We start from the raw sequence: 20,310 nt of genomic DNA, 5'->3' as shown, positions 1-20,310 counted from the left end.
CTCTGACACTTATATAGTCCTCTTTTACCTTGTTGGGCATTTCATTTGGTTATTCATGCTGGCATCATTTTTTTGGGGCAAAGTGGGGAATCTATACTGTGTGTAAATTTTGCCCTGAGCAAGGCCTCTCAGGCAGTGCCTCCTCTTTGTACACTCCTCCTTATTTTGTTCCTCTTATTATCATTACATTCAAGCCACAAAGCAAAATATATTTCTTCCTGAAATATATAGCTCTATCTATATATCTATAACATTTTTGATTTTCATAAATAACTGTTTTTAATATAATATGCCCTAAGCGACCGCCTATTTGGCCTATGCCTTGTACCGTCCCTCTATCTATCTATCTATCTATCTATCTATCTATCTATCTATCTATCTATATATAACATTTTTAATTTTCATAAATAACTGTATTGATTATAATATAAATTCACAATTGGTCCCTAATATTGTTGGCTTAAAAATGTTTAGTCAGTTTCACTACAATTTACACTTTTATTAACAAATAATTGTGACTTGGCAGATAAAAAACTGTGAGAAAGAGAGTTTCAGGGGTGAAAAGTGTAATTCTGTCTTTAATTATTTATTTATTTGTTCATTTGTTCGCCCTGAGCGACTGCCTATATGGCCTATGCCTTAAACCTTCTATCTATCTATCTATCTATCTATCTATCTATCTATCTATCTACCTATCTATCTATCTATCTATCTATCTATCTATCTATCTAACTATCTATCTAACTATCTATAACATTTTTAATTTATATAAATAATTGTATTGATTATAATATAAATTCACAATTGGTCCCTAAGACAATTTACACTTTATTAACAAATAATTGTGACCGTCTTTATTTATTTATTTATTCATTTGTTACCTCAATGCAGAAAATGAGAAATCTATCTATCTTTGTCAAGACGTTTAGAAGAATCTTTGAGGATTTTGAAAATGTTGTTAAACTGGGTTAACCTAGCCAAGCTGACTGGTTTGAGCTCAGAATGGCATTTACCTTGTAGCCTGAAGCACAGTACTGAGGGATAACTCACCCCTGTAGCACCGTGCCTGTCTAGCAGCAGCAGCTGTAGTTGACTATATTTGGGCAAAGACAGACAGCAGACAGAGAGCTGCTCTCACTTCCGTGTTTGTGTGATCAGGGAGTGTAACAGCTGAGGGAGTGCACAGCTTCACTGTTTCATTCATTTGAGAAGAGCAACTGACCAGCAGGGAAAATGTCGCACGAACTGAGTAAGTAATTTTGTTATATTTAATGAAAAAACAATACAATAAAACCGTTAATTATTCAGCAGCTCGAGCTAGTCAGACAGCTAGCATCGCGGCTAGCTAGCCTCGCCCATAGCTGTGTGATTTCTGACACTTCATTTTGAAATATTAAAATCCCGACTTTGGCAATAATTTCTTCACATTTTATGCACACATGTGTCTGATACGCACTAGTTTGTTGTTAAGGTGCTCTGGCTCAAAATACAGCTCATTACAGGCTGTTCATTTAGCTTGTTGAGCTAACAGCTAGCTAAGTCAAGGCCTATATAAGGAGGTTAGGTCACGGGTCTTGGGTTAGGAGTATTGCGCATGCGCAGTGTAACTGAAGCTGCAGTCGTGCGTTGTGATTGGCTCAATTTCAGCGAGGAGCAGACCAGATTCTACTGCGCATGCTTAATGAGATATGCAGCTATGACGCGTGTCCTAACCTCCTTCAATAGGCCTTGCAGCTAGGTCAGGAAATAGTTGTGCTCACATCGCATTGTTATGACATGTCCAAACAGAGACAGTCAGCAACTCCTACTCACATGGATGTAGCTCCTACTGGGTGAAACTGGGCTGAAAAATGAGTGTGAAGTAAAGAGTCATTTTTATGTGGAGCTGGTGGAGATTAGAGCTCATAATCTTGATAAGAAAACTGATTTTGAAGCCAATGCGGAAGCTCTGCTGTAACATCTAATGGTCTTTAATTGCTGCTCCCATTCTGTATAGTAAAAGGAAGCAGATGCTTTTTTTTGCTGAATTTACATTTATACATATACACAACTTCACTAAGATAATTATAAGAGTGATGATACACAATCACACCAAAAACTGACAATAACTGCACTTCACTGTACAATATTTTCAGGTGGAATTTCATTTAATTTCATTTCAAAATTTATTTTGAACATGTAGAATACAGAAGAAAATTAATATTAAAGAAAAAGAATGATCATACCAACAAGTGGACAATCAGAAACAAGTAGTATTTACAGACAATGAAAAGCGTAAGAAAAATTGTCAACACTTGATGCCTTGATTTACATATTCTAAAAGTGAAAATTTCATTTCACACTTGTGCAATTTTGTTAATAATCAATACTGTTTATATTGGTCCTATTTTTTTATATTTCCTTTTATTTAAATTGTTCATATTTTGTTTCAATTTTGTTTTGCTTATTTTATTTTTTACTGTGTTGAATCTTGGCTCGCAGTCAGCAACTCCTACTCATGAATGTAGCTCCTACTGGGGAAGTAGCTCACAGAAACATGCTTTGTTTTTGGCTGATAAATAAGTGTGAAGTAAAGATTCATTTTTATGTGGAGCTGGCGGAGATTAGAGCTAATGTTCTCCATAAGAAAACAGATTTTGAAGCCAATGCAGAAGCCCTGCTGATAATCACTTTCTTGTTAGTGTAACATTTAATGGTCCTTAATTGCTGCTCCCATTCTGCATGGTAAAAGGAAGCAGAGGCTTTTTTTTTTTTTACATTTATGTACATGCAACTTCACTAAGATAATTATAAAAGTGATGATTTTTTTAGGTTAAAAGTGAAGGACCTGAACTAGGGCTCCATGATTATGGCCAAAATGATAATCCCGATTTTTTTTTAATCAATATTGAGATCACGATTATTTATCACGATTATTCTTGGAGTTTAGCGACAACATATTTTTATTACTGCACTTTCACATTAAGTTTAGATAAGATAAGATATTCTTAGTCCCACAGTGGGGACATTTGCAGTGTACAGCAGCAAAGGGGATAGTGCAAAAAACAAGATGCATCAGATAACACGGTAAAAGAGAGCGAAACAAAGTGTAAAAAAATATGAACCATTTAAATAGAAGGAAGTATAAAAATAGGAGCAGTATATACAGTATTGACAATAAAAAGACTATTAACAAAATTGCACAATGGGAAAATTATATTGCACAGGTCCCATATTGTAAAAAGTGAGATTTTCAGGTCTTTTACATTATAAAGCAGGTTTCAGTGCTATATAAATACTGTTAAAATCAAAACGCTCAATATACAGAGAAATAAACACAGCCCGTATTCAGAAATTGCGCGTTTGAAACAAGCCGTTAGGATTTCTGTCCATTTGTGATGTCACAAATAAACAATATTTAGACCATTACGCGGTTTTAAAAGTACAAATTCTAAATGTGTCCCAGTTTATTTCCTGTTGCAGTGTATGTGAATGACATCAGCTGACAGGAAGTAAACATGGACCAAAACTGTTGCCTAGCAACTCAATTCCGTTGCAATTCCGTTGAAATGCAGTAAAACGGAGCGTTTCAGACAGAGGGTAAATACAGGCAGACAGTACGAGGAAAATAAAGTTTTTTTTTTAACATTACAGCATGTAAACATGTTCTAATAGAAACACATAATACAAGTATGAACCTGAAAATGAGCATGATATGGGACCTTTAAAATAAACAGAGCACTGCTTTCACTTCCATGCTGTGCTACATTCCTGCTAATGTACAAATTAGGGCTGCATGATGTTTGAAAAAACTGACATTGCAATATTTTTTTTCTGCAATATGAAAAAACAAAAACAGGAAGAAGAAAGGCACTTTTTGTTAAATATTCACCCCACCCTTTTGCTAGCTACATTTTAAAGTTAAATGCATCAATCTGGTGCACGTTGATGTTATGCTCTCAATTTAATCATAAACACATTGGTTGTATAGATAATATCTATACCCAAAAGTGAAGGCAAAACATCTTGATCGCCAGCTGGTGGCTGGCTGTTAGTTTAGGAAGCGCTTGATTTGATATGCAGCAGCGTTTTCTATGAGCAGAACACACATTTTAAACATCAATATCGCAGTCGATCATGTTCATTTAATTGTGGGAAGACAAAATCGTGATCGTGATTAATATTCGATAAATTGTGCAGCCCTAACATCAACCACCCAGTAAATCAGTAATTATCTTGGAAATCGGGCTGGGCGATATGGAGAAAATCAAGCATCACAATATTTTTTACCAAATACCTTGATATCGATTAGGGGTGTAATGAAAATATCGAGAATTGCAATATTTTTTGTGATACTGTGTCGATTCGCAAAAACTCTATAGATTTTTTTATTTTATTAATTGTTTACATGCAAAAATTAGTTTACTTAATATTTTATTCCATTTGCAAAGATATGTGTCCTCTCAGTGTATGTGTCCTCTCATAGTAGTGCTGTGATGTTACAGGGACTGTGATAAATGCAAATGCAGATCTCACTGTTCTGATTGCATAATAAAAAAACATTTTTTACTTAGATTTTATGCATAGTGTGGTGTTTGCTTTATACTTTGATAGTTTTCCTAAAATTTGATTAAAAAAAATCACAATATATCGCCTAGCTTACAGTATCACAATATATCCATATATTGAATCGTAACCCCTGTGTATCATGATACGTATTTTATCGCCAGATTCTTGCCAGTACACAGCCCTAATATCTATATTGCGAGGATATTGTAGGCTTGACTATTGGTGCTTTCACAAAATATTTACACAAGATTTTTGATAGATAATCATCAGTAATGTGGATATAACGACTAAGTGGGTAAAGGCAAATAATAGAACAGCTAGAACAGTCTGGTAAGTTCAGAAAATTTCATCACTTTACTGTAACGCAGCCTTTTAAACCAGGAAAAGACACACTTATGCCATATTATGGTATCCACAATCTAAGACGATATCTGTTCTCATATATATCGATATTTTTATTTTATTTATAAAGAAAACAAAGCTGTAGAAATAAAGGTAAGGAATAGACAGGACTGTTTTTGTACACAAGTGGTGATAAAATAGGTGTATATTTCACCACTTGGGTACACAACAACACATCAAGTCCTCCGAATGATTAATGAAGAACTAAGTGATGCTGATTAACTCTGCATATCTTATCAGGAAATATATTCGTCCAGGCAGTGCAAGATTTCTCTATCAACTCATGTTGCTCTAGATGTATGATGTAACCTCTTCTGTCTGCATACAATCCCTTAAGAAATATTTAAGTTTATGCTTTTTTCAGTGTATGCTCATTAAAGTTAACCATAATGCTATACATCATCTGTCTTCCCGTCATCGTTCTTGTCATGTCTGCTTCTTTTTAGAACATGTATTCGCCAGTCTCCCGCAGATGGAGAGGGGAGTTGCAAAAGTGATTGGTGGTGATCCCAAAGGCAACAACTTCCTGTATACCAATGGGAAGTGTGTCATCATCAGGAACATTGAAGTAAGGTTCCTCTTTTTTAAAAGCCATATTTAACAAGTGTTGCATGCTTACTTATCTATAACAATCTAGGTCTTGTTTTGGCCTTTATTCATATTAGTCATGATGACATTTTACTCACTAACAAACTACAGTAAATTGCTTTGTACTGAATTCTTCGAGTCAAATTTTAAAGAATAAGTTAAAGGGTAAATTCTGTGACTAACTGTGACAAAAATTTCTGAAATTGGTCCAGTATTGAGGGATAACACTGTAACCGGAAGCCACGAAACGAGCTGTGAGGGCAAGTGAGCAGCTTCAATGTAACATTACGTTCACTAAAAGTACTCGTTTTTGCCACTGGACATTGAAAAAGACCTTGAAAAACAAGCACTTTTAGTGGACGTAAATGACGGTGCCAGCTTGCCCCAATGGCACCATATTGCAGCTTGTGAGCAGCTGCCGTCTACAGCACTCTCCCTCAATAATTGTTGTGGAAATTGTTGTCGCTATTAGTCAGTTACAAACAAATGGGAAAATAGGGGTTGCCTACATGTAACAAGCTTATTTTCTGTGGTTGAAAAAGTTACCCTTTAAGACCAACCTCAAAAGCGTCTGTGTTAGGTGTGGTCACGAATGTGCTCTCGGTGTGGTCCAAAATCCAGCCGGTACAGTGCTGTACTGTCTCTGCCAACACTTACAAGCTGTCTAAAGATTAAATTAAAGTTTGGCTGCAATGAGAGTTGATTGGTTTAGAGTTTTGCACTTCCTTACATTTAACTATTTCTTGTTCAATAATGGTACACGTCATCCTCAACAAGAATGTTATAACATTATTTTTCCATTACCTGCTGTCAGCTGATAAGGGACCCAATGTCATACCTGCCGCCTCATTTGCTAACGCACCGCATTTAAGAGCTTTCCATCCCCACCCATGCCACCATATATCACACAGCACAATGGAGCGCAGCCTCTGTTGCACCTGTAACCACACCTGAGCTCTTCAAACACTGGCAGTCAGCAAAATAAGATTTTCAGCTGGTATTCAGTTACTCTTTAACCAGGAAGCAGTTTTACAAAATGTACATCTGAACATTTTCAAGTGACATCTCTCATCTTAGTCTTTTACTTTTGATTGGTGGTTTAGATATTCGGGTATAACTGAGCAATTGTTGTGTGTATGTGATCACTCACATTACTTGTTCCAATTGACACAATCAGAGGGTTGTGTCAAGCTGAGATGCAGTGTCCCTTTAACTCTCCTCAATTAATCTAATGAGTAAAATGTTTTCATTAGCAATAGGAACAATGGCCAAAACCCTAAACTATGGTTCAGGTCAAAAAATAAAACCAAATTTAGCTTTGACTGATTTTAAAAAAGGGATCTGCCTGCTGATGTCTTTTACAGAACCCGGCTATAGCAGACATTTACACCGAACATGCCCATGCAGTAGGTGTTGCCAAGTATTCCCCCAGTGGATTCTACATTGCATCTGGAGGTAAACAACTCACCTATGAACACATGTCAACAAATGTATGTGTGTGTGTATAGTTAGTTACCACAGTAATGTTAATACTATAATAAAATAATCGTTTTTAAATCCATTTAGATGCATCAGGAAAGATCCGTATCTGGGACACCACCCAGAAGGAGCACCTTCTCAAGTACGAGTACACCCCTATTTCAGGCAAGATCAAGGACATCGCATGGACCGAGGATAGCAAGAGGATTGCTGTTGTTGGGGAGGGACGAGAGAAGTGAGTATGAGTTTTTTTTTTCGTTAACTTGCACGACAGCAATGAGGCGCAGTGTTTTTTCAGCGGAGACACTTTGGTTGCATTTGGTTGCTATGATATGGAATATCCACAGCAGTAAAAATGTCGGCACAAGGTAGAGTACTTGCTCTGGATGAAGGGAAGACCAAGTCTGAGTTCACTACAACCTTCGATCATCAATTGCGTTTATGCGTTAAAGAAATTAGTGGCTATAATGCCCTGGCTCCTCAGTATTTATCTGACCTCCTCCACCCTTACACACAGCCCCGGAACCTTAGATCCTCAGGCACGGGTCAGCTCTCCATCCCTCACACAAGAATGCGAACTTTTGGGGACAGAGCCTTCAGTGTGACAGCCCCCACCCTCTGGAACTCTCTCCCCATAGAGCTCCGCAACGCACCATCTCTGGACACCTTCAAAAGACTCCTCAAAACCCACCTCTTCACCAAGGCCTATGGCCCCTAGCTTCTGTTACAGTTGTTGTGTTTATTTATGTCTTTGTTAAGCGTCCTTGGGTTTCATGAAAGGCGCTATATAAATCCAAGCTATTATTATTATTATTATTATTATAAAACAAATAGAATTATATATAAACTATAAATCAGACTATAGCTTTACGAGGTCTCATGAGAAGCTTCTCCAGCTATCACACTGATTAATATCTACTGTCCACAAGTCCATTGTTTGCTTTAGATCTTTTTCTGTTGAACAAGGTGGTGTTTTGATGAAATTATACTACAATTATTATTGGTTGTCTTGATTGATGTCATGGTTTTGTATAAAATATGAAGTATTGTGCAGTGTTTGCTATTTACTGTACATCACTATTAAGCAGTAGAGACACCTTGAAGCCGTCCAGCACATCACCTGCCTTACCAGATATGTAGGGCAACTGTCCATCAATACAATTATGAAAAGAAAAGAAAACCCATAGCAGAATTATTATTTTGGTATGACTGTCGACATGAAGCAATATTCTGCATAAGCTCTGCATTTTATTTCATCCTGGGAGACTTGTTTTATTCCTCTCTCAAACCTCAAAAACACCTGGAACAATTGTATGCATGTTCATCTCTTGCTGTAGGTATGCAGCCGTGTTTCTGTGGGACTCCGGCTCCACGGTGGGGGATCTTTCCGGCCACTCCAAACCGATCAACAGCGTGGACATAAGGCAGCAGCGCCCTTACCGCCTTGCCGTTGCAAGTGATGACACCTGTGCGTCCTTCTTCAAGGGGCCTCCCTTCAAGTTCGATTTCACCCTACGTGTGAGTTGCAGAGATTAACATTTGCTTTTTAGGCATTTGTGTTGAAGCAAAGTAGTTGGAGTCATTTGATTTTGCTGGACCTGTCAGATCAACCAAAGGCTAAATGTCATCTTCAACTTGCAGTCTTAGTAGTATAAAATATTGGCCTTCAACAAACGCAGGCATTTTCTGTGACTTTGAACCAGCTGTCTTATTTTTAATGCCCGTCGTTGGTCATCTTAAGTCCGTCACACCCTGGTGGTTTGTAACAGTGTTAGCCTTGTTTGTCTGCTTCCATATTACATAACCCACTTCCCCCATAGAGGAGAATGTGTGAGCCACATTCTTAAAGCAGGCCTTCCCTCTACAAATGTGTAACACACTTTTGAGCACCAAATTTTGTTTTCTACAGAAAAATCCTTGTGGTCTGTTTTTAGATTTCAGTCTGTAATTTGTTTTCTCTATACAAGCGTAGCACATTGTGTAAATGCTGACCTTAGTTGTGATAGTTGCATGTAAATCATTTCATACAATAGATGTGTAACCCCAAAATTAAACCTAGGCCCTGATGGTCTTAAATGAATGAATACATTTTCTTAAATTCCATAATAACCTTTCAGCATATTGTAATTCAAGTGTTCTGAGAGAAAACTAGACTTCTGCACCTCGTCATGGCTCTGTTTCCAGGCTTTAAAAAAATCTAGCCCGTGACGGGAGACTTTGGCCAATCTCAGGTCATTTCAGACTACCTGTTCATTCAACAGAGGCAGCTGTCAATCACTCACAAACTCCGATCAAACGGTCAAACTAGGCAGCGCTGATCAAATATGAATCAACATTCTGTTACTGTAATGTCTATTTCTCGCCTCAGATGTTTTCAGAAACATCTTGTAGTGTGCTGTTTAGCTGTAAAATGAGAAAGTTTGCTCCGGCTGGTCGGTGGGGCTTGGTATTTCTTCAGAAGATCTCAACATGGCTGCCGGGTCACTAACCTTCTCATGACCTTGACCGTTTGATCGGAGTTAGCGAGTGATTGACAGCTGCTCAGAGTCGGCAGACTCCAGCTCGGCTCTGATTGGTTGTTTTCCTCCGGTCTGGGACATCTTGCAGATGTCATTAGGAGCACAGGAGGACACAGTTATAAAAATAACTTTTTTTAATAATATTTGCTCCATTTCTACCTACTTCAGCTTTAACTATGATGACAGATTGAAAGTCTAAGACTGTGCCGAATAAAAAACTAATATTGACTATATTAATGTTCACAATCTTTCTTTGTGGATAATTTTCTTCTATTGTTCTTCCCTTCTCTCTCTCTTCCCGGTGACCACTAAAGGAGCACGACCAGTTTGTCAACTGTGTTCGTTTCTCTCCAGATGGAAGTCGGTTTGTCACAGCTGGCGCTGATAGCAAGGTGAGTGTTGGATTGCCAGATGTGACCATATAAACGATAGGGGAGACACCCCAGGTGAAATGGATAACATTTATAACTAATAGATATCACCTTGAAACTTGACTTCCCCAGTTGATAACATACATTAAAGGTAATTATTTTTTGTATTACAAGTTTTCTGATATTTTATGTTTAAATATGCAAATGATGCATTGTCTTATTAAATATGTGCTAATTTGCATACATTTCCAGAACAGAAATCTGAACATTGGATCAAGCCAAGTTCAAAATTCTTGTTTCATTTTGTTGACACATTAGAGTCAAAGGTTTTTTTACAGAGGGAATTATGGATATTTCTTTTTATCACTCCATAAATCAAAAAATTCTCTCAACAGCAAAAAAAAAAAAATCAATTCTCGCCATGTTTTTAGGAATAAAATATTCTATAAATCAGGCTATGAATGATATATGAACAAACCCCTTTGTAATTACCTTCAGAATATAAATAGGAATGAAACTGGAAAGTTTGGTGGATGTAAGTGCTACTGAAGTGGAGATTTCTGGCTCAGAGTTTGAGAAAAACCTAATTTTGAAAAAAACAGCCTTCAAAGATATGGATTGTAAAATTCCATACATTTAGTAAGGCACTAGATATGAATAGGAAAAAAAAATTGCTTATATATCACCATGGAACTTCCCCAGTTGATTACTCACATTAAGACAATTATTTTGTGTATTACAATTTTTCTGAAAGTTTATGTTTAATTATGCAAACGAGGCATTATCTGATGCTAACTTTTGGTGAATTTAGGAGAAATCTACAGACGCAAATAGACAAAGTAGTAAAATAAACACCTAAATGTGTATTTTTGATGTTTTCTTTCCACTAGTCTGAAAGAAGACTAGTGGTACTAACTATGTTATGGATGCAAAATAGCCCAAAATCTCAAAATTGACCCCATGCATGAAAAACTAGGTGGTGTCTCACCTTAAAGTAAAATTACTTTTGACAAAATAATCTAAGTAACTATCGCTATGATATTTACTGAAATAATACAAATAAAATCAAGGATGTCTCAACATGTTTATAAGAAAAAATCTCAAACTATAGTTTTGTAGAAAAAATGTTCTTCACATCTTCCTAATGAGTATCATTCCTACAGATGAATGTCTACGATGGAACAGATGGTAAACTTATTTGCTCACTGGGTGGAGAGAAGGCCCACAACGGAGGAATCTATGCTGTAAGTATTTTTTGAATGTAAAAACATCAGTATATAGTGGTTAGCTGGATGGGTTTTGTTAGCTATAATCAGAGAGTGTATGGACACAGAAAGTGCTTCTTTTCCCATTCAAATTAGGGATTATGTGTCCTGAAAGCAGTCTCCTTTTGTCCTTAAATTACTGATTTGATTTTTCCATTTATTTCTTTGTTTTACACATAGCATTGGTTTTTCTGTTATGAACATTGATAGGTCACTTTAACAACTTTGGTTACATGCATATTAATATCATAACTTTTTTTCCTTAAATCCTCCAGGTCAGCTGGAGCCCTGACAGCGCCCAGCTGATCTCTGCCTCAGGGGACAAGACCGTGAAACTCTGGGATGTAGCTGCAGGTACGGCCGTCACCACCTTCAACTTGGGCAGTGAAGTGTCAGACCAGCAGCTGGGCTGCCTGTGGCAGAAAGACCACCTCCTCTCCATCTCCTTGTCAGGATACATCAACTACCTGGACAAGAACAGCCCTGACCGGCCCATACGCGTCATCAAGGTCAGACTCTATTCCTGGATATTATCAGTAGAGTTCCTTGATACTGATACAACCTTGTGTTAAAGTTGATATTCTACAATTATAAGACCAGACTTTTGCAAGCATTTGTGAAATATAAATTGGCATCTGCAAATTGTACAGAGGTTTGTGATAATGTACCCATGTATTATAATATTTTATACAGTGGAAACTGCTTATAGTGATCACGGTCACAGTGGTCAACCACTTACATGGATCAAAAGGCTTGGGAGAGAATCATCCCTATATAAATGCTGTTTAAATAAGGGTTATCAATCGATTACAATATTTAATCTAACTGTGTTTAAACTATGGACAATCATGCGATTAATCGCACCTGTTCAAAATGTACCTTAAAGAGGTTTGTCAATTATTTAATACTTTTATGTATGTATGTATGAATGTATGTATATATCTATTACTGGAAATCAATTAACAACACAAAACAATGACAGATATTGTCCAGAAACCCTCACAGGTACTGCATTTAGCACAAAAAATATGCTCATATCATAACATGGCAAACTGCAGCCCAACAAGCAACAACAGCTGTCAGTGTGTCAGTGTGCTGACTTGACTATGACTTGCCCCAAACTGCATGTGATTATCATAAAGTGGGCATGTCTGTAAAGGGGAGACTCGTGGGTACCGATAGAACCCATTTACATTCACATACCTTGAAGTCAGAGGTCAAGGGACCCCTTTTGAAAATGGTCATGACAGTTTTTCCTCACCAAAATTTAGCGCAAGTTTGGAGCGTTATTTAGCCTCCTTCCTGTCTTCCTAGTACGACATGGTTGGTACCAACGGAACCATTTTTTAAAATTTTCATATGATGCCAGTGTTTTCACTGATGCCTATTAATTAATAAGTTAATTAATTAGTGGCCTTAAAATGTTTTGCGTTATTAATGCGTGAACTTTGACAGCCCTAGTTTAAATAATTTGCTTATAGTATTTAAGTAGTCACAGTAATAGTACATTTATTTTACTTTACTCCCTTGATACTTTGCCTCGCGGCTCACAGTAACCTGTCTTCGTTCCAGCTGTGCTACCTGAGGTAGGTCTTTCGTGCATGTTGAAATCACTGGAAAAAGAGTAATCTCTTGATGAAACGAGATTCAGCAGCTAAACTTGGTGTTCCTCAGGCTACCTTACCGAAAACGAATGCACACAGGGAAAGCACCTGTAGTTGAAGCCGCCCTCAAGTGGTTTGATAAAAACTGGTCATGTAATGCCCCCTTAAGTGAAACTCTGCCGATCCTCAACCGGCTCTGTACCACCGCTGTGCCGGCGGCACATGCAGACGAACAACGCCTAGCCCGCCTCCCTTGATGCCGCCACTACCAGGAGCTCAGTCCCTTTTTGAACGAGGAGCGCCGGCAAAAGGGGTGCCATTCATCTGCATGCACCGACTGTACTACAGGGAAAGCCTCCAAGCTCAAAATGTCAGCGCGTATTGGACAGACCCAGCCACAAGACTAGAGTTGAACGCATTAAAGAGTCACTCTATGTCAGGTTATTACTGAAGCATCTAAAATAGTCATGTGGCTTTTACTGGAACGGATGTGCTGCCAGATCTCCTGAGTGAAATGTCCAACATGCGACATTAACTGTTCTTGTGTGTGTATATCTGAAAACATGTACTATCTCATCCTACAGGGTCACACCAAATCCATCCAGTGTTTGACAGTTCAAAAAAAGAACGGTCGACCATACATCTACTCGGGGAGTGCCGATGGACACATCAATATCCTTTCACTGAAAAAAAAAACATGTTGACATTATGTAGTGGGTAGTAGCATTTTTCTTAAATATGACTAATCTGTCAGTATTAAAGGCAGGATTTGTAAAGATTTGGGAAACAGTTTTTGTTATATTAGTTGAAATTTTCATTACATCCCGACAGCAATAACTCAATAACTCAAATGCTCTGACGAAAAAAAAAGGTACCTGTGGCCGTAGCAAGACGGTAATAAACCCGTCCAATCATTTCATTTGGCCGAATGTAATGATTGGACGAGCTACCTGCCTACCTGTGCACTCATTGCGCATCACTGGAGTCTTCCACAAGCTGCTAGCTTGACAGCTGTGAGTACTGACAATAGCCATGTTGACGTTCATTATGGTATATTTATGTTCCTAATGATGATTTTGGGGGAGTTGCTATGGAGGGGGGGGCAGACTGTCAGTGTTGGCGACTTGCCTTCAGTAGCGTAACACTCATACTAACTAATCTGGAATTGTGGCACCTTATTTATTTTTTTTATACAGAGATGCCTTAATCTTTGCATTAAAATCAATCAATTTTGATGCGCAGCTAATTCAGGTAGCCGCATGCTCACCTGTAGTAGTGGCCTACTGGCTCCGCTTCACGATATGTGTTTGTGTGTATCCATGTCTTCAGTCGATTTTTTTCCCTTAACAAATGCCTCACATTACTGGGATGCAGAAACTGGAGAGAATGACTGCTTCAGTGGGAAGGGCCACAGCAACCAGGTGAGCAAGATAGTGACTGTCGAGGATGACCAGCTGGTGACGTGCAGCATGGATGATACACTGCGCTACACCAACCTTACCAAGGCCGAGTACAGGTAGGGGCCCGCTACCCTCGGCAGATAACTACTATGAGATGAACTCAGTGGGTGTTGTTATGATGATGTTCTGCATTTTGTCTGGTAATGATAATGGAAGTCAGTCTGGGCAAGGCGGTCGTCTGGAAGAAAACAAATTAAGTTTTAAATTGAGCTTTATTATGGCTGTTGGTAATGGGGTGGATGTGCCTACGCTTAGTGATCTGTCACGTAGAAAATCAGTAATAATGTTCCATGATATTGCTACTTGAGATCCGTCACAAATGTATTCATAGAAAATGTATTCATACAAATTTCTTTGCAATTCTGTCATTCACAATACTAAGAACAATGTTTTGAATACATCAAAGTGAATATTTTAGGGCGTTTTCACAACTGACTTGTTTGGTTCTGTTGAACTGATCCCTGGAGCGTTTACCCACCTGGTTCGGTTCGTTTGGGCTGGTGTGAACACAGCAGTCGCACTGGGGTGGACCCAAAAACGGACGAAGACCGTTCCAAATCGCATACTTTGTCTTTTTACTTTTAGTACGTACTGCAGCTGCCCTTAAAAAGTACATACTGTTGCATGCAGTATGCATACAATTACAAATACTACTTCAAATACTACTTCAGCACATCATTTTCCAGTCGCGCCTCATTTTCCAACTGCATCGTTTGCCTAAAGTGATGAATGCAAACGATGTAATAAACGATGACCAGGGCCAAGATCAACCTGCGTAGTTGTCCCTCCAACATTGTGAAATTGGAAAGTGGCGCGAAAATCGATTTCTGTAACAGTCTGCTCTTCTTTTACTCTTTGTTTGCGTCCATCGTCAATTAGAGAGCAGTTTCCTCACGTATCACACATTTTCGTCCGCTTGTAAATGCTGCAATGTGAACGCAAACGAAACTCAAGACACTAGGCTTGTTCGTGATGAGCCAGCCTGAAGAGATTTTAACATTTTGTTCTACGACATAAAATATGTCAGTAAATATCCCAATCCGGAATTGTGAAGCTTTTACGTATCTTAAAAAAGGCGGTTGCTAACAAGTGGCTAAATGAGACTAAACGTCATCACACCTAACACTAATCCGCCTTTAGCTTAGTGGTGGCGACGTGAAGTCATGCGACCATGGTGACCTAACGTTAGCGTTTTACTTCTGACTTAAAAAATGATAAAAGTGGTGTTCATTTGTGAAGATTATCTTGCTGAACAAAATGTGTAAGTATCATAATCGTGTGTTTGTCACAGAGTTTATTTTCTTCAATAATCCAAAAGCCAATGGAAAAATCCAGTCCATTATATTTTAATCTTAGATGTCATTGGAATAACTGTCTTTTGTTTTCTTGTACCTCACACTGAATATTGTCTTTCAGAGTTCCCTAATAGTAATGTAACATTGCTTAGTTATCTTATAAATAACCCAAACTGGTGGTTTTCAGTGCCTCTGATGTGGTGAAGATGCAAGTCCAGCCTAAAAGTGTGTCTGCAGCAGCAGGAGGGCTGTCACTGGCTGTGTGCATTGGCCAGGTAATGCCTTTGCCTTGTCATCATTGTCTAGCTTAGTGAACACATTTTTGCATTTCAATGGTTTTACTTCACCCACCTGATAATTTAACCCTCTAAAGTTTGTGTCTTATTTTGACCGCATCATTCGTCATCTCTGGCTTTCTCTAGGTCGTCTTGCTGAAGGATAAGAAGGTAGTCTGCACATTGAGCGATCTCGACTACGAGCCAGAGGTTGGATCTATTCACCCCGGGGGAACCACTGCTGCAGTCGGGGGAGCAGTAAGTAACTAATCTTACAGCAAAGATGAGCAAACTCATGTTTGGCAGTAGCATCAGCATGTCTCGGTGTGTAATAATCATCCCTTTTAAGTGACCATCACAGGAAACGGCACATTCTTCATCACACCTAGGTGACATTAGATTTGAGATTTTCTTTTTTTTCTCCTTAGGATGGGAAAATCCGTCTGTACTCCATTCAGGGCAACACTCTGAAGGATGAGGGTAAAACTGTCGAGGCTACAGGGGGGATCACAGACATGGCGTACTCTAACAACGGAGCCTATCTTGCAGCTGTAGATGACAAGAAAGTTACCACTGTTTTTACTGTGGCTGACGGATACTCGGTAAACATTTGTCTCTCCTATATACTGTATACTTCCTGTGGATCACTCAATATCCAGTGCCTATAGCGGTTTCGGTAACACTTTATAATAACCATCATATATAGATTGTAAATTGGTAGTTAATTAAACTTAATAGTTATTTTGATGTTAACAAATGCAGAAATGATGATGTTTAATAATTTAATAACAATAAAAACAACAATAATAATAATTATAGCATATTACATTTTATATCATGCTATATATATATAAGACTAAGATATTATTTTTTTAAACATCTAGAAAACATTACATAAACAGATTTGTAACACTTTGTTAATGGTTATAGATTGTCTACAAACCAATTATTAAACATTATTTGGATGACTATTATAAAGTTGCAACTGATGATTATAATACCTCATTAAATGGTTAATAAATACTTTGTAAAGCATCTATAAACATTATTTAGATATAGTTAATGCTTTGTCAATAGTTAATAATTCGTTTCTGGTCCATCTATTTACGTAATGTTTAGAGATGTTTTACAAAGTATTTCTTAAAGGTTTATAAATAATTTGGTTATCACTAACAAATACGTAATATAGTGTATAAAATGTTATGTGTGCAACAATAAACTGATAATAAATAGTTTACTAATGTCATCAGAATATAATTATCGTCTCCTATGATACAATATATCATTTATAAACTAATTATTTCATATTACACAAACTAGTAATAAAAATAACAGAAATTATAGCAGTATTAATAATTATTAAACATTATTGTTTCAGTGTTTTTTAACAGTAAAATAACTATTAACTAAGTTTAATTACCATTATATCATTTATATTTACCATTTATAAATGATGGTTATTATAAAGTGTTATGGCAATTTCATATAAATTATAGTCACAGTCTCTTTTTATAAATATTTCTCACTCTTTTTTTTGTTTTTCACCAGTTCCAACAGTATTACGGACACCACGCCAAACCAGTGGTTTTGGCCTGGTCACCTGACAATGAGCACTTTGCGACTGGTGGGATGGACATGATGGTGTTCATCTGGACAGTTGGCGATACAGACAACAAGATTAAGATCCCAGGTAGGCCACACACATGCACATTCACTCATGCCTGGCTTGCACGCAGATATACACCGATGTACTAATCCCTCTGTAACAATATCCAAGCGCGAAAAGCAAAGTCAATGGGACACTATGAGCTGAGCTAAATTATGCATTTAGAGCATGTATCTGGGCTCAAAGTTAAAGTAAACCTGCGGTTCCTGGTGGTAACAGCAAGTGTGGTTTAATGCTACTGCAAAGACTCCTTGAGCGGCTACTTTGTCAGAAATAAAACGGAAAACAACCAGTGTATTTGTTTACAGTGCATCCACACAAATTAATGTTTTTGATAATTAAAAAATTATAGTGATTTGGTTTCATGCCGTGCAAGTAGTTTTCCACACAACAGCAAGGCCCAGTAGAGTTGGTTACCTTGCTGTGGAGTTGGAAGCAGCTGCTGTCAATAATCGTGGAAGATGACCGCGTTATCTGTGACCGTTTCACAATAAAAGCCACCCTGAGTCTCTGCAGTATTAATGTGAAGCAGCGGTAGGAAATGTTCAGTGTGCTTTAGCAGTAACTTTATACGACTGTAGTAGATTCTCTCGCTCTCTGTTCAGAGCACACTTCACACTTGCGTGTCCAGCGTGAAGCTGTGAACCCACCGTTGTATGCATGAATCATTTCCTTTGAAGCCAGCATGAGAATGGCGGACTCCGACACTAACAATGAAACCTAATATAGAGAGAGGTAAATACGTTAAATGGCTATTGCATGAAAATGCTGACCATAAATAGAAATAAAAAACAGGGTTGGGTTTTATAACTTGAAGTCATAGCTAAGTATGAAAATTGAACTTGGCTGCAAATATTTGTATTTTAATTTAAAGGTCTATTGTTTAGGATTTAGGTGGAATTATTGGCGGAAATTGAATGTATTATTCATAACTGTCTTCATTAGTGTATAATTTCCGTTAGCTTAGAATGAGCCCTTCATATCTACAGAGGGAGCGGGTCCTCTTCACGGAGTCCGCCATGTTGCTCTGCCATGTTTCAGCCCAGATCGGTCAAACCAAACAGAGAGCCTTCTGCGTTTTTACGTTACCTGAAGGCCACCGTAGTTCCCCGGCATGCTTGGAAAGGGGATGGGTGAGCGGAGGGGTTTTCAGTTGCAATCTGCAGCCTCACCACTAGATGCTCACACTGCTCCTTTAACACTTTTCTCAGCTTTAAGACATCTCTGTAACACGGTTGTTTTGATACTTTGATGTCTGCAGACACTCACCGGTTGCACCACGCAAGCGGCCTGGCCTGGGTAGATGAGCACACTCTAGTCACCACCTCCCACGACGCCAGCATCAAGCAGTGGACTATTAAATACTGAGCTGCAAGCAGACAAACATCCACATCTCCAAGGACAAGGACTACTGTCGGATTCAATCTTTCCTTTTTCTTTTTTTTACTGTATTTTCACTATCTATACGGTGTTCTATGCTGTCTGTAAACATCTGAATTGTAAATGGTAATGGCTGGGGAAAGCTCCCATAAAAATGATTTAAGATATACGTCTCTTTGATGTGAATAACCTCAACTCAACACGGAGACAAGTTGAAATATACGATGTAACCATGAGTGCTTTTACATCTCTTTGAGCTTTATGGGCCCACAATAATATTTGTAAGCTCAACATTCCATAGGTGATAGCTTTCACTCAAGTTATAACTGAAATCCTTGTCTGTGGTTGGGCTCAATGAATCCTAACTTAACGGATGAACTAAAAGCGTTTTAATTCAACGAAATCATGTTTGAAAGAAATTAAACCTTTTGGTTACATTCCTGTAATGAGAAGTAACTGATCCTAACTACTGTTGCCTGTCACTTTTTAATCTCCAAGGTGTTAAAGGGCTGGGTGTTTTTTTTGCTTTGTCTTGGGTTTCATACTTTTTTTCTTTTATGTTTCTCTCAACTCTTCCTGTTGGACTGGGGAGCAATAATAGGAACTGAAAGTATGTAAACAATCAAGATGCTGTCTGTTCAGTTGAAAGTCCTGTGTTGTTGCTGTGTTTTTGTTTGGGCCCACTATGCTTGTCACACTTATTTTTTTCCCCCTCATGTCTTTATGCATCCGCTTCCAAGGTGGAAGTGATTCAATAATAATAATAAAAAACACTTTTTATGCATTTTCTCTTTCATGCACATGTGCACTCTTTCTACTTGTCAAACACATTTATGTGGGAATCTTCATCACGATTTGATGACATTCAGGGAGAGTGGTGCTGTCAGTTTGTCCCTCTAGTGGGGTGTGAAGGAGGTGCAGACTGGACAGGGTTTCCCTGTGACTTGATGAGCAAGTTGGTCATTATGTAATTGAAATGATAATCTCCTGTGTTAAACCCAGGAAAATCAATGTCTCGATCTTTTATATCTCGGTGTATTGTAAATTATCTAATGAGGCGGAAATGATTGAGAACCTTATCTTACCTTAATTACCTTTTATCTGTATGTGGTCTCAGATTAATAATTAGTGAAAACAAAAAGTGAATGACTTTGAACAATCAAGTTATCATGCAGTGCCTTTTATTGACAATATATACTTTATAGTGGTATGTGTGCCAGATACTGTAAATACGGTTACATAAGTAGGCTGTAAAAGTATTTTTTTGTCTGGCGATTTTTATACAGATGCATTATTTCTATTATCCTGTTTCACTAGCAACACTCTCTACTGAATCTTCAAATAGAGATGTGTTTAAGTCTTTAGTGTTAAAGCTCAAGTCCGTTGTAGGCAAAGCAAAATTAAAGTGTTATGGTGTTTAAAAACTGGCCATGCCTATTAAAGCTGCAGTGGGTAGAA

At 37.9% G+C, this 20,310-nt stretch overlaps 2 protein-coding genes across 3 annotated transcripts in view; one reads left to right on the top strand and one right to left on the bottom strand.

Annotated features, from left to right (window-relative positions):
* Nucleotides 1-20,310, bottom strand: part of gnrh2 (gonadotropin-releasing hormone 2) — a 278,332-nt gene that overhangs the window by 62,233 nt on the left and 195,789 nt on the right. The gene's annotated exons all lie outside the window — the stretch shown is intronic.
* Nucleotides 1,104-19,636, top strand: wdr1 (WD repeat domain 1). Of its 2 annotated transcripts, none has more exons than XM_074621931.1 (15): nucleotides 1,104-1,249; nucleotides 5,397-5,518; nucleotides 6,903-6,993; nucleotides 7,105-7,252; nucleotides 8,355-8,535; nucleotides 9,851-9,928; nucleotides 11,071-11,151; nucleotides 11,448-11,681; nucleotides 13,361-13,448; nucleotides 14,136-14,292; nucleotides 15,719-15,806; nucleotides 15,954-16,064; nucleotides 16,235-16,408; nucleotides 17,355-17,496; nucleotides 18,734-19,636. In XM_074621931.1, exons 1-15 carry the CDS (start codon nucleotides 1,234-1,236, stop codon nucleotides 18,838-18,840), a joined length of 1,818 nt encoding a protein of 605 aa, XP_074478032.1. In that variant the 5' UTR covers nucleotides 1,104-1,233; the 3' UTR covers nucleotides 18,841-19,636. The 2 variants fall into 2 exon arrangements, with proteins under 2 accessions (XP_074478032.1, XP_074478116.1); XM_074622015.1 differs by having other exon boundaries at nucleotides 13,361-13,453; nucleotides 14,141-14,292.

Source organism: Sebastes fasciatus, chromosome 1 (genome assembly GCF_043250625.1).
Source record: "Sebastes fasciatus isolate fSebFas1 chromosome 1, fSebFas1.pri, whole genome shotgun sequence".
NCBI lineage: Eukaryota > Metazoa > Chordata > Actinopteri > Perciformes > Sebastidae > Sebastes > Sebastes fasciatus.
This window is presented reverse-complemented; position numbering and strand designations above follow the sequence as displayed.

Coding starts and splice junctions, on each gene's coding strand:
- wdr1 (XM_074621931.1), top strand. Junction 7,253..8,354: donor GTTGGGGAGGGACGAGAGAA/GTGAGTATGAGT, acceptor CTCTTGCTGTAG/GTATGCAGCCGTGTTTCTGT. Junction 13,449..14,135: donor GAGTGCCGATGGACACATCA/ATATCCTTTCAC, acceptor CAAATGCCTCAC/ATTACTGGGATGCAGAAACT.